At 42.2% G+C, this 27,859-nt stretch overlaps 2 protein-coding genes across 3 annotated transcripts in view; one reads left to right on the forward strand and one right to left on the reverse strand.

Moving 5' to 3' along the window:
- Window positions 1-14,649: 14,649 nt before the first annotated feature.
- The window catches only part of LOC134826300 (lysine-specific demethylase 5B-like), a 30,160-nt gene continuing 16,950 nt past the window's right edge, over window positions 14,650-27,859 (reverse strand). Inside the window, 10 exon segments of the mRNA XM_063838629.1 lie at window positions 14,650-15,283; window positions 15,414-15,667; window positions 16,028-16,144; window positions 16,292-16,414; window positions 23,143-23,224; window positions 23,484-23,599; window positions 26,804-26,930; window positions 27,089-27,213; window positions 27,367-27,445; window positions 27,629-27,769. Coding sequence (XP_063694699.1) covers window positions 15,134-15,283; window positions 15,414-15,667; window positions 16,028-16,144; window positions 16,292-16,414; window positions 23,143-23,224; window positions 23,484-23,599; window positions 26,804-26,930; window positions 27,089-27,213; window positions 27,367-27,445; window positions 27,629-27,769 — 1,314 coding nt within the window. The 3' untranslated portion in view covers window positions 14,650-15,133.
- Window positions 17,130-22,850, forward strand: LOC134811033 (calpain-15-like). 2 transcript variants are annotated; one of them, XM_063817738.1, is made up of 4 exons: window positions 17,130-17,205; window positions 17,521-17,632; window positions 17,842-18,027; window positions 22,319-22,850. In XM_063817738.1, the coding sequence occupies exons 2-4, from the start codon at window positions 17,580-17,582 to the stop codon at window positions 22,500-22,502; spliced, it is 423 nt and encodes a 140-aa protein (XP_063673808.1). In that variant the 5' UTR covers window positions 17,130-17,205; window positions 17,521-17,579; the 3' UTR covers window positions 22,503-22,850. The 2 variants fall into 2 exon arrangements, with proteins under 2 accessions (XP_063673808.1, XP_063673809.1); XM_063817739.1 differs by having other exon boundaries at window positions 22,367-22,850.

Raw genomic sequence — 27,859 nt, forward strand, 5'->3', positions numbered from 1 at the left:
TCTGAGAAACACTATAGGCGAACCTACCCCAATATTGGTTAGCAAACAATATTTTATTGATTAATTCCCTAAATTGTTTCCAGTCCAAATAATGGATATTTATTAGCATAATTTACAGCCATCTCTGAGGAACACTATAAGTGAACCTACCCCAATATTGGTTAGCAAACAGTATTTTATTGATTAAATTTTCCCCAAAATGTTTCCAGTCCAAATAGTGGACATTTATTAGCATAATTTACAGCCATCTCTGAGAAACACTATAAGTGAACATACCCCAATATTGGTTAGCAAACAGTATTATTGATTTATTCCCTACATTCATGTTTCCAGTCCAAAAAGTGGACATTTATTATTAGCATAATTTACAGCCATCTCTGAGAAACGCTACAAGTGAACCTACCCCAATATTGGTTAGCAAACAGTATTTTATTGATTAACTCTCTAAATTGTTTCCAGTCCAAATAGTGTATATTTATTAGCATAATTTACAGCCATCTATATCTCTGAGAAACACTATCAGTGAACCTACCCCAGTATTGCTGTATTGGTTAGCAAACAGTAACATATTAAGGGTGTATTATAAACCATGTCCTATCCCCCCACCGCACCCCCTTTTCCTTAGCGAGTATATATATAATAACATCTATAAACAAAAGAGCACCTAAAGAGGCTCAGCAAAGTGCTGGCCTATTTACGCTTTCGAAGACTCATTCGTTCAATATGTCTCAAAGTAAATAAACTCCTCCATCCTACTCTATCTCTTGCTAAGTTCACTAAGTTGGTAAAATCATCTTCGTTTTTCAAATAAATTTGTCTCTTAAATAGGTCCTTTTTCACAATAATATCATACAAATTAGTCCTGTGTCTACCCACTCGTCCCTTTAGCGTTTGACATCCTAGTGTAGCAAATAACAGAGACTGGTAGGCAGGCGTGTCGTTGTCACTGCGTAGAACATGACCTAGCATTGTCCACCGTGCCTTTTCCACTCTGATCTCGGAAAGGGGCCTGGTCTGGGTACGAGCGTAGAGGGCCTTGTTAGATATTGAGCTAGGCCAATAGATGTGTTTATCACCTGCCTACTTACTGTAATCTACTATTCAGTTAATCTGAAATTATACTGTCACATTATTTGTATATTATTTATAGTTATAGAACAATATGGATAGATTTAATAAGTTCTCGTTGACAGTAGAACACTATGTTGAATGACCCCTTACAAAGGATCCTGTACGTGCAGAAATAGTATACATCTAAGTACACACTCATCTGCACACAAAAGTTACACTCGCTTATACAGTTCATCTCTCGGATTATTCCAGAATTGCGCGCAAACACACGTGTTGTCTCAAACAATGAAACAGTTTGTTTCATTGACATGTAGGTCGTACATTCTCTCGTTGTGTGTACGTTTTGAGAACTTTTGTTTAGACTTTAGGGGCCATCTACTTAGGACGTCCGTCAAAATTGCAGATTTTCAGACCAGCCCCGGGGGGCACCCACCCCCTCCCCCTGTCCGGGTGTGTCCGAATTTTCAAAACCACCCCTCCCCCGGACGTCCGGATTTCCAGCTACTTTAAAGAGTACAAATAAAACCAACTCAAATTCATTGTTAATAAAATGTGTAGTCACTTAGAATAGACAATATTGTATAATACATTTATATAATACATTTAGTGTCGAAAAAGTTTAGCACAGTTACATTAAAGTGCTTAAGTAGGTAGCCGTCCAATGGAATAAGTTTTAAGGCAGTATAAGCAGAATATGCGAGTTGTGTCTCAGTTCTCATGAGCTGCTCTGGGAAATGACTTCTCGTTCAAAATACAGGGATCTAAACTTACTGAGTAATTAGTGTCAAAGAGTTGAAATATAAATGCGACTTTTTCGTTATATTAATTCTGCCAAAATTTCCGGACGTCCGGATTTTCAGAAACCACTCCCTACCCCTGTCCGGATTTGTCCGAAATTCCAAAACCACCTCCCCTCCCTTTTTGCTGGACGTCCTAAGTAGATGGCCCCTTAACATTTTATTTGATGCAGAATAGCTGACAGCAGCTACAATTGTACATTTGACTCAGTCTTTCTGTCTGATATTTACTTTGCTCCTAAACCTTCTTTTAGTTCTGAAAAAGCAAGATTTGCCATGATACAGCGACTTTTTATGTCGTCATCGCTGCATAATTTAGACTTTAGAGCCAAGGTACTAAGGCAGATAGCCGATATTCAGGGCTCTTTCCCCCTAGACGATTTTGAAGCCCGCTGTTTGACAATATTTACACTGACAAAAATTGGTCGCCTCTTTTATCTTATTCTCTCACATTAAACAACATTAACCAGGTTTTTTTTCTAGAAATGACTATAATGTGACTATTGGATAGAGTTTTCAAATGGCATTGTTTTCTACCCATCTGACCAATGTTGAGTTTCGCCAAGACTTGACGGGGCCATCACATCTTCTGACCACCCCAAAGTCTCACTCGTTGCGCCAGCACAGCAGAGAGTTCGTGAGGAGGGGCTTATATCCCTGATCAGCGGCTTATCCTTTTGTCCACCACAACACTAACTCACACAGTAACTGATGACAATCCTCTCCAACTAATGCGCACTGAATTTATCCTCAGCGCTTCTGTTGACACAGCATGGCACCAGGTACTCTCCCTTATTTTTCCCTATTTTTCCCTATACTAATTTCTAGTACACTTTTACTACGCTGATCTGAGGGTTGTAAACTTTTCTGTTGTGATTTTCCTTATTATATTGGTAACACGATTTTTCTCGCATGTATGTGTACAATCTTTTCTATCAATTTTGCTGAAATTTCTTCCTAATGGTAACCCTGATCTTTGTCGCATGTATGTTTACTTTCCTAACCCAATTACCACACTCTCTGGTCCAGAGATCAAACCTCACCTTTTCAGTGTAACCTTGATAAAGTCCAATGCGTGACGAAAATTTGGTTTTACAGTTTACTTAGTTCCTTGTTTCACTTTGTTCGCAGTTTTATTTCGGGAGACGTGAAGTCTAAAATGAAAGCTAAATTCGCCTATTTATTTTGTTATATTACACAAGCTGAACTGGCTCGAGGGATACCCTTGATTTTTACACGTACCTCATCATTACATCATATCAAGTTTAAGTATGTTAGATTCGATTCTAATCGAAATAAAATGGTTAACATTTGCAAGATAGTAACATTTGTTTCACTTCAGGGACGGATCCGGGATCCAGTGATCCACTAACTTTGCCTATCAGAGATCTAGACGGACCTGAAAATAGCACCTCCTATACTCTGGTTAGAATTATATTTAGATTAAAGATTCAATATTTAACTGACTTCTAATTTATTGTCGAGAACCATGACCATTGCACTAGAATTGAAAACTTTAGAAGATGGAATAAAGTGTACCATCCCGAAGAATTAACACTATTATTGATTTCTCATACCAAAGTGCGATAACGCGCGATTTGTGATTACACATTAGTAATACATATCGTTGTATCGTGTAACAGTATCGTTAGACTTGACTGAATCGTTGCAAATTCCGTAGTTCCCGCCTAAACAGTATCGAAAGATTGATCTAGAAGCTTTGACAGAGTTTTAGCTCTTTATGTCTGCAACATTGACTTTCTGATGAATAAAGGAAAAAATCGTAAGCCTTTTAAAATATCTAGCGCCAGCCGGCCGCGCGTTATTGACATTGTGTAGACCCTTTGAAATTTTTTAAAGCTTCTAAAAACGGGCATTTCTTAGGATCGATGTCCTTAAAGTTAGTTGTTCAGATCATTCAGAGGTTATCGAATATCGTTTAAACTTTAGTTCAGTCTAAAAACGAAATCTGAAAGAAGGTAAATATCTTAAACCTCAGCTGCTTTTCCTAATATGCGAGATGAGTCTGTCCGACCAAATTTTATTTGGTTAGCCGTCAGGGCAGAAACTCAGAATCTCAACGAATCTTTATTTAGTTGCTTATCTTAAAATCTGTTTCAGGTAGGTGATAAGGTGACGTTTGCAGAGCGGCGTCTATTGAATATCATACCTTTATGTTTGAAGCTGAGACCGGCGATATTACCAAGTAATACGGCAGATGAAGACACAAGTTTTAGTAAGGGAGGGCTCCCAGAAATCAATTCACGGACGCTAATGTTGCCTTGAATTAGAGTATGATAACCGACAGAGTAAGTTTGTATTATATGATTAGTGTTTGTGGAGGTGAAGTTAAAAGTCGGAGGTTTTGTGATGTTTAAGTATGTTTTGATAAATGATTCAAATTTCTGATTGTCTCTAAATAGACTTAGTGAAGACAGATTCTAATAGAAATAAATAGTTGAATAACGTATCGACATAACTAGTAACTACGTCATACTCATATCCTCAATAAATGTAATGGATTTGTAGTGTTGTAATTAGTTTAAAACTAAGTATAAGTGTGCAGATGATAATATAGCAATATAATATTGTGCCCAGACCCTCCCAGATCTGCCTTCAGCTCCCTGTCGTAGTCAGGGATTATAAGGAGCTCTATCTACTTATCCCTTTTCATTCCTGACCCTGATTGTTGTACGTAGCTGTGACTTGTAATCTTTTCGATTCTCCCTGTTAAATTTCATTTGAACAGCTTCAGGTAGCATAACAACAATTCTTACATGTTTAAATCTGGAAATATTCTTTGATCGTACACTTCTCTGCACTGTTTTACACCATACATAAAAAATCAAAAGTGGGGGGCCGGGGGGCGGGGGGGGGGGGCCTTAATCGGGAAGAAACCTACATTTTAATATACTTTTAGGGATCGTTCAGACATTTTTGAACATGTGAAAGATATAGCTCAATATCTGTTGAATAGTGGATCAGGCACGTAGCCAGGGGGGCTGCAGTGAGTACTTGATTTTTTTCAGTCCCAGTTTATTGCTGTCCAAAAAGCAAATTTCTTTAATGCCATATGTCGTCTAAAACACCCTATTTCTCAACATTTTTCCGGAGGCTGCGCCCCTAGCCCCCCGTCCGGGGCACCGCCCTTGGACCCCGCTGGTGGCTGCGCCCCCAGACCCCTGCCGGAGCTTGTTCGCTTCGCTCGTTGTGCAGCTGGATTGCTGCACGCCAAGGGCCCCCCAAAGAAAAATCCTGGCTACGTGCCTGTAGTGGATACTAAGTAAAAAGGCTTCCATAAAAAAAATTGCACATATAATATCTCGGTTCGGGATACTAGCCAAAATGACTTCTTTAAAATTGAAATAACTCCAGTTTTTAATATTCAGTTTTTAACTTCAGTTTTCAATATTTTGTTGCATGAAATTCGGAATCGACTAAGAACTGCATTCCAAGCTTATTGTGGGCAGAAATTTTTGATTAAGGACTCTAAAAAGATAGGGATATATTAAAGTATATCCCCGGCCCTATAGATCGGGGAAAAAACCTCCATATTAATATACATACTTCAATATGGTGATTTTTTAAATAAGTGTTTTACTCTTTTTCTGAACTCTAGAATGTGACTGAGGAGTGATTATATTTGTCCTAGTATACTAATTAGCTAATTAGTCGGATCCCAACCGTTCTAAAAGGCTATCTCGTTAGCTTTTCGTGTTAAAAGCGATTTCTCAACGGTTATCACCTCTCTAGATGATTCTTAAAACATTTGGACTTCATTGCATTTTTGAAATAAATGCAATGAGGGCGTTTTCGGCCACACCCCTTTTCAGGGTTTCGCGGTCAATCGAATTTTTGTATTTCAGCCCAGAAAGGTTTTAAAGACTATTCCGATACACCAAAATGTGCCTAATAGCCACATTTATATACAATTTATGAAGCAACATATAATACCTTAAAATGCTTCGTTTCGGAAATATGGCCGAAAAACGGTTTTTGGCTTGAAGCAGTTCATATTTTCCGTGATTTTTGGCATTTTCGCCTAGGAAGGTCGCAGAGACTATTCTGATACACTAAAATGTACATAATGGCCACATTTATATACAACTTATGAAGCAACATATACCCTAAAAGGCTTACTTTCGGAAATGTGGCTGAAAAACGAATTTTTGCCGAGCGAACAAGACAGTATTCACAAATGGGCTATTGGACTGTTAACTAAAAAGGTCTTAAAGAAGATTCATGAGGAACATAGCGTTTGTCACAAGATGTAAGATGACTCACTTTGTGTCCAGAAACACCTACAAAAATTGGAGAATGATCTACTTTATTGGGCATCGCTCTTAATGCTTTAATGGGCCAGGACAGCAGCATATTTGTGTCTTACGAAAGGGAAATTTTTCAAAATTACGGTTTCTTAAGGTCAAAGGATCGGCTGCTAACAGCAAATTGTTCGCAATTGCCGACTCATGTACATCATATACTCAAAAACGCTCACTTTAGGAGTCATTAGTAAATAACTACTACATGATTTGTGACAACCCCAACAATTTTTCCTTGGCACCAATTTAAATAAAATGTGTTTTTTTTAAGCATTACATTTCAGCCATGCAAAATTACAATGACATATTTTGATATACAAATTGATAAATGGTACTGCAATATAAGTTGCTTAATGTTTGGCCGGATGACAACTAACGAGAAAAATAAACTTGATTAAACATAATAATTAATTCGGCTGAACCAACACATAGCTAGAGCCACCCCATATCCACATAATTAAAAATTTCCTCCCAAACCCATTTTCAGACCCTTCTGTGGCCCGCTCGCTTCGCTCGCTGTGGCCCGCTCGCTTCGCTCGCAGCGGCTAAGTTACTTTCCCAACAGGGGCGTGCGCAGGATTTTTAGAAGGGGTGGGCGAGGAGTCGGTGCGAAGCGCCGGCTCCGAGGCTACTGCGGCAGGGGCTCGGGGGCGCAGCCCCCGGAAAATTTTAACTGGATTATATGCTAAACCAATAGGATATCAATACAGAAGGTTCAAAACAGTTGATTAGACACAAGTGGTTATAAGTAATATTTTAAGGGCGCAGGGGGCGCAGCCCCTGAAAATTTTTAACTGCATTATATGCTAAACCAATAGGATATCAATACAGAAGGTTCAAAACAGTTGATTAGACACTTGGTTATTAGTAATATTTTAAGGGGGCAGGGGGCGCAGCATCCGGAAAATTTTTAACTGGATTATATGATAGACCAATAGGATATCAATAGAGAAGGTTCAAAGTAGTTGATTAGACACTCGGTAATATTTTGGATTCAAAACATTGGACAAATTAAAATTAAAGATGGCACGAATTTTAAGTCATTTAGAGAGGAAAAATGTCCTCTCGATACCCAATGATTGAACTGCTCTTTGCGGACTGCAATTGTCAGTCGCTAACCAAGAAATTTCCTCTCAGATGCCAAAAATTTCCTCATTCTTCCCAAATTTCCTCCCAGATATCTGGTGGGTTTGCCAACTTTGTGGATATGGGAGAGCCACATTAACGTTGTTGACCAAAATTCAATTTCAAACTTTTTATTTATATTCATGCCATGAAACCATGATATATGTACCAAGAATACCACACCTAAAATAAATCGGCACTGGATCCGGGCCAGATTGTTGCTTGACAGCTGACCAGTACCCCACTTTAAGTGCCTCGACCAATATTGATCTGTAATCCCTGGATTGAGATCTGTTGGCCGCAGTTTAATTTAGTTAATTTCCTATAATACCGCAGTGGTTTGGTTCTCACTTCAGAATGACCCCATATTCTTTTTTTTGTCGCATAGATTTTCCCATTGTATGATAATGCGTGTCATTCCCTCGTTTTTTAATCAATACAAGTGGTGACTGGCTAGTTCTTCTGTTATTACAGCTGCCTCGAGATCTTATCTGGGGCATGGGCACTAACTAAGAACATTAGAACTGTAATTCTAGAACCTCATATTAAGGTTACTTGGCAGAATAGCATTAGCAGGGTTCGAGATTTGACTGAGGGCATTCAGGTAACATACCAGGTTCATATCACCAGTTGAGGTGGATCTTAATTTCGGCATGCAATGCCTTATAAGTTATAAGCTTATAGTAGGATCACGGGGTTTATATAATAGAAGGTCTCGAGATGCTGATTTAGCTATTTAGGTTTCACATGTGAAATTTTTCCAGCTTTGGGTAAAGTGCTAAAGTGGATTTTAGAGCGGGGAGGGGGTCTAAATGACCAAAATCTGAACGATCTCTTACTTACGGGGCACTAGTACTACGGGACAAGGGACGGATATCGGGCCTAGTAGCTGTTTTCTAATGAGAGGCTGGGGTATGGACCTAGATGGTCAACGTGAGGATAGCATGAGGATTTAGGATGCTCTGCCTGCCTTTCGTGTGGTCTTGTAACCCCGAAAGCTGGTATATCTTATCTAAATTAACCTTGGTTAAATCCCGTGCTGTTTCGAATATATCATTAGATTTATAGGTCCAATATCAAGCAAAAAAGTCTGATTTCCGGTACTGATGTTACACTTACATGATCTCCGACGCAATGATCTCCGAAGTCCGATCTTAAAGTTGGATCTCAGAGCCAAAAAGAGGAACCTACGCCTTGGTTCCTCTCTTTGAGAGTCAAACAGGAAATTCGGTGTTATCAACTCAAACTCGGATTCGTAGCACAATTGAAAAACCAAAGAATAAAAATCTGAATGAATTTCCCGAAATCCTAAAATTAATATCAGGTTGTATTCGATTCAGTGGCCCAAACTCCAGTTTGGGCTTACGAGACTTAAGTTCAAGTCGAGGAACACTTTGATTAAGCATGATCCTTGTCTAGTTGGAGTTTTCGCACATCATGCATCTACTAATCACTCCTAAACTGAGAGTTTTAGAGTCGAATCTCGAACCCTGCCATTCAGTCAAGTAATCTTAATCTGAAGTTCTAGAATTACAGTTCTAGTGTTCTAGTACTAATGCATTAGTGCCCTAGATAAGATCTCGAGGCAGCTGTAATAACAAAAGAGCTAGCTAGTAACCACTTGATTAAAAAACGAGGGAATGACACACATTATCATACGATGGGAAAATCTATGCGAACCAAACCACTGCGGTATTACTATTTAAATGATAAATGAGCTAAATTAAACTGCAGCCAACAGATCTCAATCCAGGGATTACAGACCAATATTGGTCGAGGCAGTGAAGTCAATTATAATTATAAAGTGGGGTACTGGTCAGCGGTCAAGCAACAATATGGAATGAATAAATTAAAAGTTGAATTTTGGTCATTACATTTTGGCTAAATTGGTGCCAATGAAAAATTGTTGGAGTTTTCACAAATCATGCAGTATAGTTAAACTTATTTACTAATCACTCCTAAAGTGAACGTTTTTGAGTATATGATGTGCATGAGTCGGCAATTTCAAACAATTTGCTGTTAGCAACTGACCCTTTGACCTTTACTTTGACCTTTACTAAAGAAACCGTAATTTTGAAAAATTGCCCTTTCGTAAGACACAAATATGCTGCTGTCCTGGCCCATTAAGAGAGATGCCCAATAAAGTAGATTATTCTCCAATTTTTTTAGGTGTTTCTGGACACAAAGTGAGTCATCTTACATCTTGTGACAAATGCTATGTTCCTCATAAGTCTTCTTTAAGACCTTTTTAGTTAACAGTCCAATAGCCCATTTGTGAATACTGTCTTGTTCGCTCGGCAAAAATTCGTTTTTCAGCCACATTTCCGAAAGTAAGCCTTTTAGGGTATAATATGTTGATTCATAATTTGTAGATAAATGTGGCCATTATGTACATTTTAGTATATCAGAATAGTCTCTACGACCTTCCTAGGCGGAATTGCCAAAAATCACGGAAATTATGAACTGCGTCAAGCCAAAAACCGTTTTTTCGGCCATAATTCCGAAACGAAGCATTTTAAGGTATATGTTGCTTCATAAGTTGTATATAAATGTGGCTATTAGGCACATTTTAGTGTATCAGAATAGTCTCTGCGACCTTCCTAGGCGAAAATGCCAAAAATCACGGAAATTATGAACTGCTTCAAGCCAAAAACCGTTTTTCGGCCATAATTCCGAAACGAAGCATTTTAAGGTATATGTTGCTTCATAAGTTGTATATAAATGTGGCTATTAGGCACATTTTGGTGTACCAGAATAGTCTTTTAGACCTTCCTGAGCTGATATACAAAAATTCGAGTGACCGCGAAACCCTGAAAAAGGGTGTGGCCGAAAACGCCCTCATTGCATTTATTTCAAAAATGCAATGAAGTCCAAATGTTTTAAGAATCATCTAGAGAGGTGATAACCGTTGAGAAATCGCTTTTAACACGAAAAGCTAACGAGATTCCGTTTCGTCCCTGACTAAATATAGTAATCGGCTACAGACATATCTACGCCTATGTGGGGACGCACACAAAAATAATGGAAATAATTATCGGACTTTATTATTCACGGACCTTAATGCCACAGACATTATTTTCACGGACATAATTATTCACGCTGAGGTCTTCAGTGTGAAAGTAATGTCCGTGATAATAATGACCGATAAGGTAGATAACATGCTTGTCCTTGCATGTTAGAGTTCCTTCTAGCACCAGTTCTATGTTGTTGACCATGATCTTTTGAGTCTTTGTCAAAGAGGTTAGAGGACGGGGCAAATTTTGCAGCTAGGTCCATTACACCTCTGTAATTGTCCTACATCAAGGGTTTTCAGTTGTCCCAGTTGTCGATTCTTTTTTAGTGTATTACCGATTGAAGGGTGTTTCCTAGTGGCAAATACTATCCGTACATCCCCACATAACATTAACCTAGTAGCTTAATGACCAGATTAAGTTCTTAACCAACTTTTTAAGACTAATGTTATCAAGAGTGTTGTACGGAAAATACGAGGCTCTGTTGTGTCTTATCCTCAGTGTCTCTGGTTGGATTTCCTGGGTTCTCAATAGACCTCTGTATTGCTTTCGGCTCGATTTCTTCTAGTTTGTCACCGTTGTTGTTGTGTCCGCATCTGGCAAGATCCTCCTTTAGTTCGCCCAGGTCCCCCACACATGGTGGGGTTGGAAACTACATATGTATCTGATCTCAAGTAGTTCCTAGCATCTGTTTCCTTTCTAAATAGCTTGTACCAGATCTGATTTTCTGAGTCCAAGCTCAAGGTAAGGTCTAATAAGTTAACCTTGATTCTATATATGGTTCTGCCAGTTTGATTTAGCCAGTTTGTTCAACAATTCGACAAACATTGTAAATTGTCCCCATCCACACTCCAAATATGTCGTCGATGAATCTCTCCCAAAAGTTTATCAGGGTCGCACTCTTTATCTTTTTGCTAACCTTTTTGAAGAGCAACCAATGCATAGTAACGTCTGACACTTGTCTGGAGATACAGTTTCCAGTAGTAGGCATGAGGCAGGGAAAATTAGTGTGTGACTGATTTAAGCAGTTGGTCACCAGAGTTCAGTTCGAGTACTAATTTTAAGGAAATTAGTGACGTTTTAATGTTAATAAAATTGATTGAATTCACGTATTTTTGTTGACGTTAACAAGGCTCATACCTCCCCCTCCCGTCAGCAACCGTCAGCATTTCCAAACACCCTTTTCCCTCGGCTGCTGACGTCATACATGAACGCTCGCTTATGTTAGCTATACATTTTGTAACAGCAACATTTACATTGTATTATGTATTATATTGTATTATGTAATTACATTAAATGACGGGTGGGCGACAATTTACCCCCCGACAATATAATTTAATACAATTAACCCTGACCCTGACCCTGATCCAGGACCCTGACCCTGACCCAGGACCCTGACCCTAACCCTAGGCCTTACCCTGACCACTGACTCTGACCCTGACCCTAACCCGATCAATTGACCCAGTGTAATTACATGGGGGTCAATTGTCGTACTAAGTCCTAGATTTCGCGACAATTGACCCTAGTGTAATTACATAGGTAGGGGGTCAATTGTCGTACTAAACCCTAGATTTCGCGACAATTGACCCCAGTGTAATTACATAGGGGGTCAATCGTCGGGGGGTCAATTCACAATTGTCGCGGTACCTAAATGACATGTACTTTTTCAGGATCAAGTCGAAGTCAGGCAGCTGCAGCGACGAGCCCCTTTCTTTCGGATAGTGAAGTGTAATGTTTACTGGGAGTGGGATTCTTAGCCACAGCCGTATTTCATGCCATGTTTAAGTAGCCGAAGAATCCAGGTCCAAGGAATCCAAGGTTGCAACTATGCAGGTCGTGGGTTCAATTCCCGCTCTCGGCACATCTCACCCCGACTTTTCATGAAAACGTACTACCTGCCTTGATTCAATTAGCTGAACGAGAATAGACCATGCTGACCCACCAGATGAAATGAAGTGTAATGTTAATGTTTAATGTAGCTGTTTAACGTTGAAAAATTGTTAGTTTGTAATTGTTTTTGAGAGAAGCAAAATAATTAATCTGAGAAGTGTTTCCAGTTTTATAAAGCTCAGGCATGGGCACCGTATTGTTTATTTAGTTATATTTTATACAATATCTTTGACCTTTGTCGCATTAAGTTGTAGTACTACTACTGGTACTAGTAGCGGGGTAGTACTAGTAAATACTGAATACTGTGTTTCGTTTATTCTATAAGTATATAAATATTGCATTGTGTATCTTTGTCGCATAGTATAAGTTGATAAGTAGCGAGGTAGTTAATACTGTTTCGTGATGTATTTTGATCGTGCAATCTTAATTATTCGTATTATTATACCGCAGTTCCTGTATTTTATCGTCTAAAAGTGAACAATACCAAATTAAAATAAACAAGAGGCATTTATAGCCTTCGATAAGTATAAATAATCGCACACGATGTACGTGCACCCGGGGTTAAATACGACGCAATTGTCAGCACTGCGCGCGCACACACGTACCATCTTATGTGTGCTGATCTGTATGTGCCTATCCTACTTGTGAAACAAGCGCGTCACGCAGTACGCGTAGGCACATGGCTATGTGAAGTCCTCACTCTTAAAGACTACGGCAGCAAGACCAAAAAACGTAAAGTATCCCCAGGTAATAGTCAATATGATATTTGAAGCATTTAACTCATGATATCTGCTCGTGCTAGAAGTTAGAACCTGTTACCCCACATTAAGACTACATCAAACAAGGCTCGACATAAAGCTGGCTGAGTTTCTAGCGGTCTTCGGACCAGATCATAATCACCAGTCATTATGCTCACACCTTACATGTTACAAGTCGATGGTTTGTAGTCTACTTAAATATTTTGTACGTTATACTATGATCTATGGCACCCCTCTGATTTCACCTCTACTGTGTCAAAATTTATGACATGCGTCAGCGTGCTAAGGAGACCCCATATTTACTTGCAAGCGCGTCACGTAGTATACAAGCTTTTAGAAACGATCATTACTTGACTTCTGAGGGTCAGTTTCCTATGGAGTCTTAATCATTCGAGAGATAATCCTTCATAGTCATACTACAGTTCAGTCTAAAAACAAAGTCCGAAAGAAGTTAAATTTCGTCGATAATTACGACAAAAATTTGGATTATTGGACTTGAAGCCTTCGGCTGCTTCCCCTGAATTCCGGGATCAGTCCGCCTGACTACATTTTATTGCGTCAGTTAGAGGAGAAAGAAAGCTTTTATAAAATCTATAGTTTTCCGCTCCTACTAAATCGCTCGCCCAAATTTTAAGAAAATCCGAATCACCCCCCATGACGTAGGGTAAAAATTCTTCCCTGGAGAGTTATGGGCAAAAAACCGTTTTGGTCACGTGACAGGCTAGTAAAACATAAATTCGATTGTCTAGGGCTCGGGTTAGGGTTAGGATTGTGGTAAGGGTTATGGTTAACTTCGGGGTTATGGTTAGGGTTAGGGTCATGGGATTAGGGTTTATGTAAAACCGTTTTGTATTGGAGGACTTCGCCGCTTCGACGCGCCGCGCAAACTGGCATTCTTGCTTCACATCGTTGATCGTTGCTCTGCTTCGCAGAGCAACGATCTCGACGGATTGACATCGTCAATCAACGTTTTGTACGGCTGTTAAACCATAAAAACCAAAGTCACGTGAAATTTTTGGGCGAGCGAATTAGTAAGAGCCATGGCATATAGCGCGCGCCTTGAATTTATCTCAAATGTCCCATTTTGATGATTCTTCCATTCTCCAGCTGTGTCCCCGTTTCCTTGTTTCCACTCTCTATCCTTCCTTTTCTCCATACCTGAGAACTTTTCAATTAAACGGTCAATGTATATGACCGTTGGCGTTTACTGTTGCCAATATCAAAGAAAAACGATGAAATTCTGAAAATTAACCGACCAAAGTCAGTCATCAGTGGGTATAGGAGTATCAGTACACGATAATTAATCAGTATCGTATTACATTATACATAAAATATGCTTTAATAACATCTTCAGTACACATACCACGAACATCTTATCCGCTTAATATTACACACATTAAGCTACTAGTACTATAGTACTAATATACTGAAGAATGTTAAAAGATACACAGAACTGAATAGTTGAGGAGTAAAGCTTGAAGTTGAACGGAATTACACATGACCAGTCGGTCTATATTTAAGTCTACAGTTACACTGACTGCAAGACTAGACCATAACTCCGAATAGGCGTTCATAATACTGCTGCACTTCAATTTTCACTATAAATCGCAAGATTAGCGTCTTACATAAAAGAGGGTACTTGACAGATGAAAGCGCTCAAATATCAAACTTAAAATCCAATACTCAAACACATATCTTTATTCTATACGCTGTAGCCAATAAGTTTCAACTCAAAACATTTACATGCTGCAAAAGTCTGGTAATTCTGCCGTGATACATTGCTTTTCCGAAAAAAGTATATCGACATTTCTACTTGCAGAAATGTATATTAATATCAAAGATTCTAATCTGCTGAACTGAAATTTTCATATCATAATTCGATTGCAGGGCAAAGAAAATTGTAAATGTAAATCTTAAATAATACAGTTGACAGCTGAATATCAATTACTATCAGGTCACTGCATTCTTTCACAACAGACTGTCGTCTTCAAAATAATTTATTATCATCAAACCCCGCTTACTTAACCAGAGTCTTCCCACAACTGGACAACACTCCAACAGACCTGACTTCAACATCACGTGACGTCACATCAAACTGGCGTGACGTAATAATAACGTCACAAAAAGTTAGCGTGACGTCACGTTCCACCCTGATGACGTCACGTTGTGTTAATACAGACGGGACAGGTGTAGTCCTCGATCTGCTCTGCCTCCTTGTTGGAGATTGCCACACACTCGAGGTGGTACCATTTCTCACACTTGTCACATTGGATCCAGCCCACTTTCGCTCCCTCTGGTCTCAGACAGTCCTACAGATAATGACCAAATAAATGAGGGAATAACAGTGGGAAAAGCTTCTTTATAATTGGTAAAGACTAAAGTGCTTGAAGTTAATGAACTAGATTAAATACAACGCTAAAAAACAGGTAAATATTTTACCAGAACGCTGCAGAGTTCATCACTACCGGTGTTCTGACGATCCTTCCTCCGCTTCCGGGTTGCACTGATAGAGCTATTGCTTCCATTACTACGTTCATCTGAGGGTGTCTTCCTGCGCTTGTTGGAAGTGTGGGACCCGGTTGGGGAGGGTGGTTTGGAGGAAGGGAGGGAGGGAGGCTTAGAAGGGCCTCCTGGAGAGGATCGCTTGGAGACAGGCAGTTTCTTCTCCGGGACCACGTGCTCGTCAACTATATCTGGGAGGGAAGTAAGATTAGTTGTGATCCTGTGACGTGACGTCATCAGGGTGGAATGTGACGTCACGCCAACTTGTTATGACGTCACGTGATGTTGTTCTGAGCCTATATACCATTATCTGTGATAAGCTGTCAAATAAAAAGTTGTTAAGTGTAGGTAGTTATTGGTGGTGGAGCATTGCAGTTATTCCGTCAACTTTAATAAACCCTTATTTTAAGTTAAAGTATCACGAGCATATCATTATTTAAGGTCAGGCCATGCTTTTTACGTAGTATTAGTAAGTAGCGGGTTACTCAATAGTATAGTCTGCAAGGATGACCGATTAGAGTCAAAACTGTCAGAAAGAAATATGTACTTACTTAGCAAATTCCATAGATCAGTAGTTTCCTCTAGATGGAGTTCAATGAGATCTCCTTTAACCATGTACTCCTCTATCTGGTTCCTATCTTTCAGGGAGACGTGCTGATCAATGTACGCTGAAGTGATAAATCTCTGTAATTAATTAATTAATTAATCTGTAATTAATCATACTTCAAGTAGTGGTGTTATCTTTCAATCTGCTAAGAGCTTAGTAAATATATATATATACAAACAGCCAAGGATAAGAAATAATAAAATCCAACCTTGTTTGTCAACGGCGTTAGGCAGAGCTCGGTGTTTGGCGATAATAGCTCTAACTTTCTCTTGCCATTCCATGGCTCGCTCGATGAGATAGCTGAGTGCCACGCCCTCTGGCAATGCCAATCCTGAGGGAGATAAGATATGTAATCGTAGTGAGACATTTTGGAACTGTCTAATTCCAAAATGTCATTACTTCAGGTTAGCAGATATTAGGAAATCAGAGAAGCTCCGTGCGTAGTTCATCTCGTTGACAAGTAGGACCTAGTGTTCAACATCAGGGAGATATCTACTCAGATACGGATTCAAGAAGTTCGCGGGTTTGAATCAATAACATATTATCTAGACAGTCAAATGACCCGCTGCGATAAGTAATCACAACTCTGGCTACATCATGGTCAGAACTCAAAAGCATATAAATCTTCTGGGTTTGTTACATCGTGACTTCCCTCGGAGTTGTTTAGTCTTAGGTAAATTTAAGAAAATTGGGCTTATGGCAGTATGTTGCTACTTTTAAGAAGAATGACGCAGGTCAGGTGACATTTTGCCAGCGATTCCTACATAAGATTGAGTTGTTGCAGTATCTTTTCGAAATAAGCCCTATATAATGAGCTACTGAATATTTTACTTTTGTTATTTAATGTTTCCGCTTTTAATTTATGGTTAAGTGTTCAAAAGCAATGTAGTGGTATCTTGATGTTGTGATATCTTGTGACAGATATGGACTCCATACCACATGGATATTGGATACTTATATTGAAGAGATAAGTGGTTCTCCTTGACAGTGGGTTGTCATCCTAACAACGAACTGTTATATTCGTAAGGCTACAGTCCACGCCATAACAAGAAAACATCGTATGGCTACCATTTAGCATTCTTCTTGCCTTTTTTTGTGGCCAATTTTCCTCAAAGCTGGCGAGTGAGTGCCATTTGTAACTTAACGTAGAATCCTTACATTGGCCAAAATTATCCATGTTTTACCCCATGTTTAGCCCATAATGTCTAGCGCAGTACTCATATCAGCTGTGTAAATATTACACTCTTTCCACGTATTTTAGAGAAACCATATCTCCAAGTATATTTTGAGAGTGTTACTTTTTGTTCCATAAATAATGTGATAATTAAAATCACGCTGACAATGTGTTGGACACATGGCACGCCTACTACATAGTTGCAATTAAACCATCTTGGCTCGGTCCAAACCGCCCGTCACTAATTAAAATCCGTTATACAGTCGTGTGTCTGCCTGGACGAACGAGTGTTATTGATATTTCCACGTCTTTCTTCCTTTTTATGGATCAGTTTACGCCCAAACAGAAACTTGTTTTCACTTTTTCAGAGAGCGGGTTAGTTCTTTCTTTTGCTTATTTATACATAAGCCCGACGTTCAGAATAAAAACAACAAAAGTGCATTATCTATCAGCATCTATCTTCGTTTATGCCCTTCATGCTGAGTGTTTCAAGTTTTTTAGACAGACTCCCTGCTGAGTTTTTCAACGTTTGAAGACATACTCCGTGCTGAGTTTTCCAAGGTTTGAAGACAGACCCCCTGCAGGCAAGACAACATATCAGCAGAGTGGGTGTGCCCAAGATGTGACCATTGTAACACGTGGATCTACGAGGAATGTGAGGAATGCGGAGAACCCACCCCTAACCTGTGTGAAGCTTGCTCGGGAGTGGGAACCTGTGATCAGTGCGTGAAGACTCCTACTGCTGTTGCTAAAACACCTGTTCTTATCGCGTGAGTAGGCACCCATTTAAGTCAACCCATCACCCACTCGGCACCCACTGTAAGACCTACAACCCTCCCACCCTCCCCCACTTCCCCACTAACCCTCCCACCCTCCCCCACCTAACCCTCCCCCACTCTCCCACTAACCCTTCCACCCTCCCCCACTAACCCTCCCCACTAACCCTCCCACCCTCCCCCACTAACCCTCCCCACTAACCCTCCCACCATCCCCCACTAACCCTCCCCCACTAACCCTCCCACCCTCCCCCCACTAACCCTCCCACCCTCCCCCACTAACCCTCCCACCCTCCCCCACTCGCCCACTAACCCTCCCACCCTCCCCCACCTAACCCTACCCCACTCTCCCACTAACCCTTCCACCCTCCCCCACTAAGGGGGGGGATCATGTTTTTTTGTCCGTTTTTGTCCGTTTGGCAGCTGTATTTTCAAAACGGACAAAAAATAAAGCGGACAAAAACGGACAAAAACGGACAAAAAATAACAAAAATTGAAATAACATTTAGATGCTTCCTCCTCCTCCTCCTCCTCCTCCTCCTCCTCCTCCTCCTCCTCCTCCTCCTCCTCCTCCTCCTCCTCCTCCTCCTCCTCCTCCTCCTCCTCCTCCTCCTCCTCCTCCTCCTCCTCCTCCTTCTCCTCCTCCTCCTCCTCTTCCACCTTCTCCTCCTCCTCCTCCTCAGCCATCCTCCTCAGCCATCCTCCTCAGTCCTCCTCAGTCCTCCTCAGTCCTCCTCCTCTGCAGTCCTCATCATCCTCCTCAGTCCTCCTCCTCCTGGGTCCTCCTCCTCCTCTTCATCCTCCTCCTCTTCCTCCTCAGTCCTCAGTCCTTCTCCTCAGTCCTCCTCCACATCCTTTTCGTCAGTACTCCTCCTCCTCAGTCCTCCCCTCCTCCTCCCATTCAGTCCTCCTCCTCCTCCTCCTCAGTTCTCCTCCTTCTCATTCCTCCTTCTCATTCCTCCTTCTGAGTCCTCCTCATTCCTCCTTCTGAGTCCTCCTCCTCCTCTTTCTCCTGAGTCCTCCTCCTGGGTCCTCTTTCTCCTCCTCCTTCTCAGTCCTCCTCCTCCCTCTCAGTCATCCTCCTCAGTCATCCTCCTCAGCCATCCTCCTCAGCCATCCTCTTCAGCGATCCTCCTCAGTACTCCTCAGTCCTCCTCCTTCTCAGTCCTCCTCAGTCCTCCTCCTCAGTCATCCTTCTCCTCCTCCTCCTCCTCCTCCTCCAGGGGGATCCTGTTTTTTATCCGTTTTTTCCGTTCGAACCCTATATTATCAAAACGGACAAAAAATAGAGCGGACAAAAACGGACAAAAAATAACAAAAATGGAAATAATATTTAGATGCTTCCTCCTCCTCCTCAGTCTTCCTCAGTCATCCTCCTCCTCCTCCTGAGTCCTCCTCCTGGGTCCTCCTCCTGGGACCTCCTCCTCTTGGGTCCACCTCCTCTTCATCCTCCTCCTCTTCCTCCTCAGTCCTCAGTTCTCCTCCTCAGCTCAGTCCTCCTTCTCAGTCCTCCTCCTCATCCTTTTCCTCAGTCCTCCTCCTCAGTCCTGCCCAGTCCCCCTCCTCCTCCTATTCACTCCTCCTCCTCCTCCTCCTCCTCCTCCTCCTCCTCCTCCTCCTCCTCAGTCCTCCTCCTCCTCAGTCCTCCTCCTCCTCAGTCCTCCTCCTTCTCAGTCCTCCTCCTCCTCCTCAGTCCTCCTCCTCCTCAGTCATCCTCCTCAGTCCTTCTCCTCCTCAGTCCTTCTCCTCTTCCTCCGCCTCCTCAGTCTTCCTCATATTCCTCAGTCCTCCCCCAGTCACCCTCCTCATCAGTCCTCCCCCAGTCACCCTCCTCCTCATCCTCATCCTCCTCATCAGTCCTCCTTCGCCTTCTCAGTCCTCCTCTTCAGTCCTCCTCCTCCTTTTCCTGGTTCCTCCTCCTCAGTCCGCATTCTCCTCCTCAGTCCTTCTCAGTCCTTTCCCCAGTCACCCTCCTCCTCATCCTCCTCATCAGTCCTCCTTCTCCTTAGTCCTCCTCCTCAGTCCTCCTCCTCCTCCTCCTGGGTTCTCCTCCTGGATCCCTCTTCTCCTCCTCAGTCCTTCTCCTCCTCCTCAGTTATCCTCCTCCTCCTCCTTCTCCTCCTGGGTCCTCCTCCTTCTGCTCACCAGTCCTCCTCCTCAGTCCTCCTCATCCTCTTCATCCACTTACTTCTCCTCCTCATCAGTCCTCATCAGTCCTCCTCCTCCCAAGTCATCCTCCTCCTCCTGGGGCCTTTTCCTGTGTCCTCCTCCTCCTGGGTCCTCCTCCTCAGTCCTCCTCCTCTTCCTTCTCCTCAGTCCTTCTCCTCCTCAGTCCTTCTCCTCTTCCTCCTCCTCAGTCTTCCTCCTCCTCAATCCTTTCCCCAGTCACCCTCCTCCTCATCCTCATCCTCCTCATCAGTCCTCCTTCTCCTTCTCAGTCCTCCTTCTCAGTCCTCCTCCTCCTCTTCTTCCTGGTTCCTCCTCCTGGGTCCTCCTTCTCCTCCTCAGTCCTCCTCCTCTTCCTGGGTCCTCCTGATCCTTCTCAGTCTTCTTTCTCCTTCTACTCCTCAGTCCTCCTCCTCAATCCTCCTCTTCCTCCTAAGTCCTCCCCTCCTCAGTCCTCCTAAGTCCTCCCATTCTCAGTCCTCCTCCTCATCAGTCCTCTTCACCAGTCCTCCTCCTCAGTCCACCTTATCCTCATCCTTCATCTCCTTCCTTCATCTCCTTTCTCCTCCTCATCCTCCTCGTACACCTCCTCCTCATCAGTCCTCCTCCTCACTCCTCCTCCTCCTCGTCCTTAGTCCTCTTTATCAGTCCTCATCAGTCCTCATCAGTCCTCCTCCTCCCCAGTCCTCCTCATGGGGCCTTTTCCTGGGTCCTCCTCCTGGGTCCTCCTCCTCTTGGGTCCTCCTCCTCTTGGGTCCTCCTCCTCATCCTTCTCCTTAGTCCTCCTCCTCCTCAGTCCTCCTCTTGAGTCCTTCTTCTCCTCCTCCTCCTATTCATTCCTCCTCCTCAGTTCTCCTTCTCAGTCTAACTCCTCCTTCTCAGTCCTCCTCCTCCTCTTCTTCCTGGTTCCTCCTCTTGGGTCCTCCTTCTCCTCCTCAGTCCTCCTCCTCTTCCTCCTCTTCCTGGGTCCTCCTGATCCTCCTCAGTCTTCTTCCTCCTTCTACTCCTCAGTCCTCCTCCTGCTCAATCCTCCTCTTCCTCCTAAGTCCTCCCCTCCTCAGTCCTCCTAAGTCCTCCCCTTCTCAGTCCTCCTCCTCATCAGTCCTCTTCACCAGTCCTCCTCCTCAGTCCTCCTTATCCTCATCCTTTATCTCCTTTCTCCTCCTCATCCTCCTCATACACCTCCTTCTCCTCATCAGTCCTCCTCCTCACTCCTCAGTCCTTCTCCTCCTCCTCCTCCTCCTCGTCCTTAGTCCTCTTTATCAGTCCTCATCAGTCCTCATCGGTCCTCCTCCTCCCCAGTCCTCCTCATGGGGCCTTATCCTGGGTCCTCCTCCTCTTGGGTCCTCCTCCTCTTGAGTCCTTCTTCTCCTCCTCCTATTCATTCCTCCTCCTCAGTTCTCCTTCTCAGTCTCACTCCTCCTCAGCCCCCCTCCTCTCCCTCCTCAGTCCCCCTCCTCAGTCCCCCCTCCTCTTTTTCCTCTCTTTCATCTCTCAATAATTTGTTCAATTTATAATTATTGTTGGTGTTATTGTTAACATAATTTATTGTTATATACTAAAATGTTTTTAAGCGCATTTGAGTCTGACTCAAAATGTGCTCAAGAATCTTTGTGTTTAACAAAGTTTTACTCTCCAGTAATAAAACTTTTCATCCCTTTTTATGTTATTAAAAAATGTGTAGACTAGGTATTCTTTGTGCCTAATTGAAGATTAAAAGTTTGAGAAAGGACCATGGTCATTAACCGGGCTACCCATTTCTGCAGATAGCCTGTTACAAATTGTGGAGAAAATTTAAATCAAAAGTTACAATTTTTGTCCGTTTTTGTCCGTTTTTGTCCGTTTGGCAGCTATATTTTCAAAACGGACAAAAATTAACGGACAAAAACGGACAAAAACGGACAAAAAATAACATGATCTCCCCCCCCCCCACTAACCCTCCCCCACTAACCCTCCCCCACTAACCCTCCCACCATCCCCCACTAACCCTCCCCCACTAACCCTCCCACCCTCCCCCCACTCTCCCCCACTAACCCTCCCACCCTCCCCCACTCGCCCACTAACCCTCCCCCACTAACCCTCCCACCCTCCCCCCACTAACCCTCCCACCCTCCCCCAGGTGGAGATGTACACACTGTAAGACCTATAACGACCCCACCCTACGCAGATGTTCCGTATGTAAAGAAACGCTGGCCTCCTGTGAAGCAGTGTGGAAGTGCCCTGGATGTGGGGATTACAACTCTGAGACAGACAACAACTGTGTCAACTGTAAATATGACAATCCGGACACGTCCCAGACTTGACGGTGGTTTTTAAGGACCTTTTGGGTTTGATATTTAATGCAGTTGGGACGATGTTGATTTTTAAAGTGAAAGTTTTGTTATCGAACTTGAAATTTTGATGTTAACGCTGTTTTCAATTCACTTAATCATGTTAAATATAATGTTAATGATATTCAACGGATGATTCATTACATTTTCACAAACATCCAATAACTCAATAATCTCCATAATACCGTAGTAACTAACTTTAGTGTTGTTATCCTGTTGTTAACCTGACATTAGGAAAGAACCCTATTTAAATAAAAGTTTCCCTGTCGACCAGAGCTCGACTTATTTAACCAAATGGGGGATTAAGGTGGAATTTACTACACTGATTCAGAGAGAATATCTAATATATAATATAATCCTGGCAAGAACCCGATGAACCTTACAAGGAGCCTCATATGACAAGCTAGTATTCACTCCGAATGATTGTTGAATGTTACTCGTCCTCCGAGTGCATTGTTTGTAAATTTTACTACAATTCTCAATTTCTAGGCGATTTTCAATTTGTATGGTTGACGAAAAAGATCATGTATTTAATTCCATTCAAGTAAATTCTCAAGGATACGCGAACAAAAAGGATAAGATGATTGCGTAGAAGGAAATAGTTGGCACTGACCAGCCTGCCTAAGGGTGATGAGTAGTCCCAGTGCTTGGTCCACGGACGGGCGCTTTGTTCTGCTGCACAGCGGGCACAAATACTGAAACAAGTGGGATAATTATAATAATATAATTATAATTATATAATTATATAATTATATAATTATAATAATTATAATAATATAATACGTGATGTTTGTTGGGTTGAAACTCAATACTCATCGATTCCTGTTGCTAGTCAGATTCAAACTTTGAGAAGAACATTTCTCAGTAACATTGTAACTACCATCATTATTGTCTGATAAAATATTGTGGAAATAGCCGCAAATAACCGTAAATAACCGCGGACCACAATCTCACCTTAACGTCCTTCATGATTTCGCTGTTCTTGACGTCCTTGTGCTTAGCAATGGAAACACACTTGTTGTGAAACCAATCGTAACACATGTCACATTGCGTCATGGCACCGTCTACTCCTGGGTTATTACCGGGTCAAGGTTCATCTACCCCATCTACCTGCTGTACAGGTAGTTCATCTACCCCATCTACCTACTGTACAGGTAGTTCATCTACCCCATCTACCTACTGTACAGGTAGTTCATCTACCCATCTACCTACTGTACAGGTAGTTCATCTACCCCATCTACCTACTGTACAGGTAGTTCATCTACCCCATCTACCTACTGTACAGGTAGTTCATCTACCCCATCTACCTACTGTACAGGTAGTTTTCATACTACTGTCCAGGTAGTTCATCTACCCCATCTACCTACTGTACAGGTAGTTTCATCTACCCCCATCTACCTACTGTACAGGTAGTTCATCTACCCCATCTACCTACTGTACAGGTAGTTCATCTACCCCATCTACCTACTGTACAGGTAGTTCATCTACCCCCATCTACCTACTGTACAGGTAGTTCATCTACCCCATCTACTACTGTACAGGTAGTTCATCTACCCCCATCTACCTACTGTACAGGTAGTTCATCTACCCCATCTACCTACTGTACAGGTAGTTCATCTACCCCATCTACCTACTGTACAGGTAGTTCATCTACCCCATCTAACTACTGTACAGGTAGTTCATCTACCCCATCTACCTACTGTACAGGTAGTTCATCTACCCCATCTACTACTGTACAGGTAGTTCATCTACCCCATCTACCTACTGTACAGGTAGTTCATCTACCCCATCTACCTACTGTACAGGTAGTTTCATCTACCCCCATCTACCCTACTGTTCAGGTAGTTATCTACCCCATCTACCTACTGTACAGGTAGTTCATCTACCCCATCTACCTACTGTACAGGTAGATCATCTACCCCATCTACCTACTGTACAGGAAGTTCATCTACCCCATCTACCTACTGTACAGGTAGTCATCTACCCATCTACCTACTGTACAGGTAGTTCATCTACCCCATCTACCTACTGTTCAGGTAGTTCATCTACCCCATCTACCTACTGTACAGGTAGTTCATCTACCCCATCTACCTACTGTACAGGTAGTTCATCTACCCCATCTACCTACTGTACAGGTAGTTCATCTACCCCATCTACCTACTGTACAGGTAGTTCATCTACCCCATCTACCTACTGTACAGGTAGTTCATCTACCCCATCTACCTACTGTACAGGTAGTTCATCTACCCCATCTACCTACTGTACAGGTAGTTCATCTACCCCATCTACCTACTGTACAGGTAGTTCATCTACCCCATCTACCTACTGTACAGGTAGTTCATCTACCCCCATCTACCTACTGATACAGGTAGTTCATCTACCCCATCTACCTACAGTACAGGTAGATATCTACCCATCTACCTACTGTACAGGTAGATCATCTACCCCATCTACCTACTGTACAGGTAGTTCATCTACCCCATCTACCTACTGTTCAGGTAGTTCATCTACCCCATCTACCTACTGTCAGGTAGTTCATCTACCCCATCTACCTACTGTACAGGTAGTTCATCTACCCCATCTACCTACTGTACAGGTAGTTCATCTACCCCATCTAACCTACTGTTCAGGTAGTTCATCTACCCCATCCCTTACCCCTACTGTACAGGTAGTTCATCTACCCCATCTACCTACTGTACAGGTAGTTCATCTACCCCATCTACCTACTGTACAGGTAGTTCATCTACCCCATCTACCTACTGTACAGGTAAGTTCATCTACCCCATTCTACCTACTGTACAGGTAGTTCATCTACCCCCCATCTACCTACTGTACAGGTAGTTCATCTACCCCATCTACCTACTGTACAGGTAGTTCATCTACCCCAATCTACCTACTGTACAGGTAGTTCATCTACCCCCATCTACCCTACTGTACAGGTAGTTCATCTACCCCATCTACAACTGTACAGGTAGTTCATCTACCCCATCTACCTACTGTACAGGTAGTTCATCTACCCCATCTAACTACCTGTACAGGTAGTTCATCTACCCCATCTACCTACTGTACAGGTAGTTCATCTACCCCCATCTACCTACTGTACAGGTAGTTCATCTACCCCATCTACCTACTGTACAGGTAGTTCATCTACCCCATCTACCTACTGTTCAGGTAGAGTGTAGATGAACTCGTTCAAATCAGATATTATGTTAATCTGACTATCTTTAGATTATGGTTTACATTAGAATTTTGAAGTTAGTTTAAGTCTGAAGCATTTCGACAATTACGTCTTCCTGCGTGCCAAAAACTGTTCTATTCGGCTTAACCTTTCAGCTAATATTTATGTAGCCTATAAACCCAAACTAAATAAACTATGTGGTGACTATATATTATGCAACAAAGAAACACAAAAAATGCTTTCAAGTTGTACTTATTCACAAAATGATTGAAAATAAGACTTTCAAAATCATCCAATTAGTGTTCATGTTGCTAGGTAACGAGAGCAACTGGTGAAAACGAGGAATGTATAGTAAACCTTCTGCACCCTCTTACAAATGGAAAACTTGAAAACATATTTCGTAATTTGGGCTCCATTACTACTCGCGTTGTGGTTTTAATTAAAGTTTCGGCTACTTTTTGACAATAGTCAATCTATGTTGAGTAGCAACACGAAGCTGTGTTACCTAGCAACAACAAAATCGTTCAATTTTTGAGAAAGAAAAAACATTTTCTCTCAAGTTGATCGATACAGCAAAAAGAGTGGTGGATGCAATGCAGCAGATTGCGGACTTTGGAGACAGGTAACGTTAAGCGCATACATTTAACATGCAGGAGAGATAGACTAATCGGGGACAAATCTGTAATCAATAGTAGAAACAGTGTTGGCTATGGTAACAGTGAGGCGTTATCTAGACAACACAAAGAACAGCTTACACGAAGGGTCAGCATACCCTTACCTTTACTAGTTTCCACCCTGGACAATATCAACGTTAATTGCGAGATAACAACGTTAATTGCGAGATAACAACGTTAATTGCGAGATAACAAACTTTTCGAATTTTTTTGATATTCCGGCTTATTATTTGTTGTGGGATAAGTTTGTCTTGAGGTAAACTTCTCGTCTCATTTCTGATTTTCACCAACAACAAAACCGAGTTAGAGTCTCCGAAACCCAGAAAGAGAAGCCTGATAAAATAAAAGGTTGTGTTTGGCTAACCTCGTCGGCAGATACAGTAGCGTTATCATCTTCGATACTCATCCCCTTCTCCTCCTGCTCAGTTCGCAGCATGTTCGCTCCCCCCGTCTCTTCTTCATCTCTGTAAACTCCTTCGCTGTGCTCTCCCGTAACGACTCCTCTAGCGGTCTGTTGTCGTTTGATAGAGATCCTCTGGGTGATAAAACCTGAGGGGGTTCTGTGGTCAGGACACCAGGGGGCCGGGGGGGGGGGAGGCACCACTCATATTCACACATCACTCAAATTATATGAAGAAAAACCGCAATATTGCGTATTTTTGAAGTTTAAAACTTTGAAAAGATCATTTGGGTAAAAGGTTAGAAACCTCTAGCAGCTTTGAGAATCCCTTCCTGACGAATATTTTGGAAGCTTTGTCGTGCCATGCTTTGGCAGCAGATACTTTCACTGCCAACCGGTCAAGCTCAGGTAGGGATACTGGCAACATTTGACCTGTTGGAGATGGCTATGTTACCAGGTTACCAGGTTACCAGGTTACTAGGTTACTAGGTCACTGTGATATTCACATTTCCCAGATTCAATATTACCTTGGGTGGAAACATAGAAGACAATTCTCATCAAATGGCTATTAAGCTTAAAACTCACCCTTGAGGAGAATACCCTCCAGCTGTTTGACGCTAGTGTAATGACCCTTACTCTGTTCCAACTTTATATCAGACAGGGTCTTGCACAGTCATTGCCTTGATCATAGTGCTCTTAACAGAGGGCGCGGTGGGGAGGGACAACCCAGTCGTTCAGCTTCCTTCAAAAGCTTGCTGCAGTTTAGATAAAGTAGGGCGGGGTCTAGCGCTCAACAACCCCTGTGCTTTCTCCTCCCATCTCTGGCCGGACATGAGTTTGTCCTCACTTGTCCGGAGTTCCTCGATCTGTTTGGTGTTGGGGAAGTGAGCTCGCTCGCACAGGCCTTGCTGGAGATCCGAGAAGGAGATGGTGGCCTCGTTGTAGTAGTTCTGATACGGTCTTCTACCCATTGTATTTTCTTTATTTCCTGAACAATTCAGACAGGTCAATAGTTGTACTATTTGTATTGTAAGACGGAATTGTACCATGAGTATTTCCTCTACAGTTTGTCTAATGT

Source organism: Bolinopsis microptera, chromosome 2 (genome assembly GCF_026151205.1).
Source record: "Bolinopsis microptera isolate Bmic1 chromosome 2, MBARI_Bmic_1.0, whole genome shotgun sequence".
Lineage (NCBI taxonomy): Eukaryota > Metazoa > Ctenophora > Tentaculata > Lobata > Bolinopsidae > Bolinopsis > Bolinopsis microptera.

Coding starts and splice junctions, on each gene's coding strand:
- LOC134811033 (XM_063817738.1), top strand. CDS start 17,580: ATGGATCAGTTTACGCCCAAACAGAAACTTGTTTTCACTTTTTCAGAG. Junction 17,633..17,841: donor TTCACTTTTTCAGAGAGCGG/GTTAGTTCTTTC, acceptor GACCCCCTGCAG/GCAAGACAACATATCAGCAG. Junction 18,028..22,318: donor AAAACACCTGTTCTTATCGC/GTGAGTAGGCAC, acceptor ACCCTCCCCCAG/GTGGAGATGTACACACTGTA.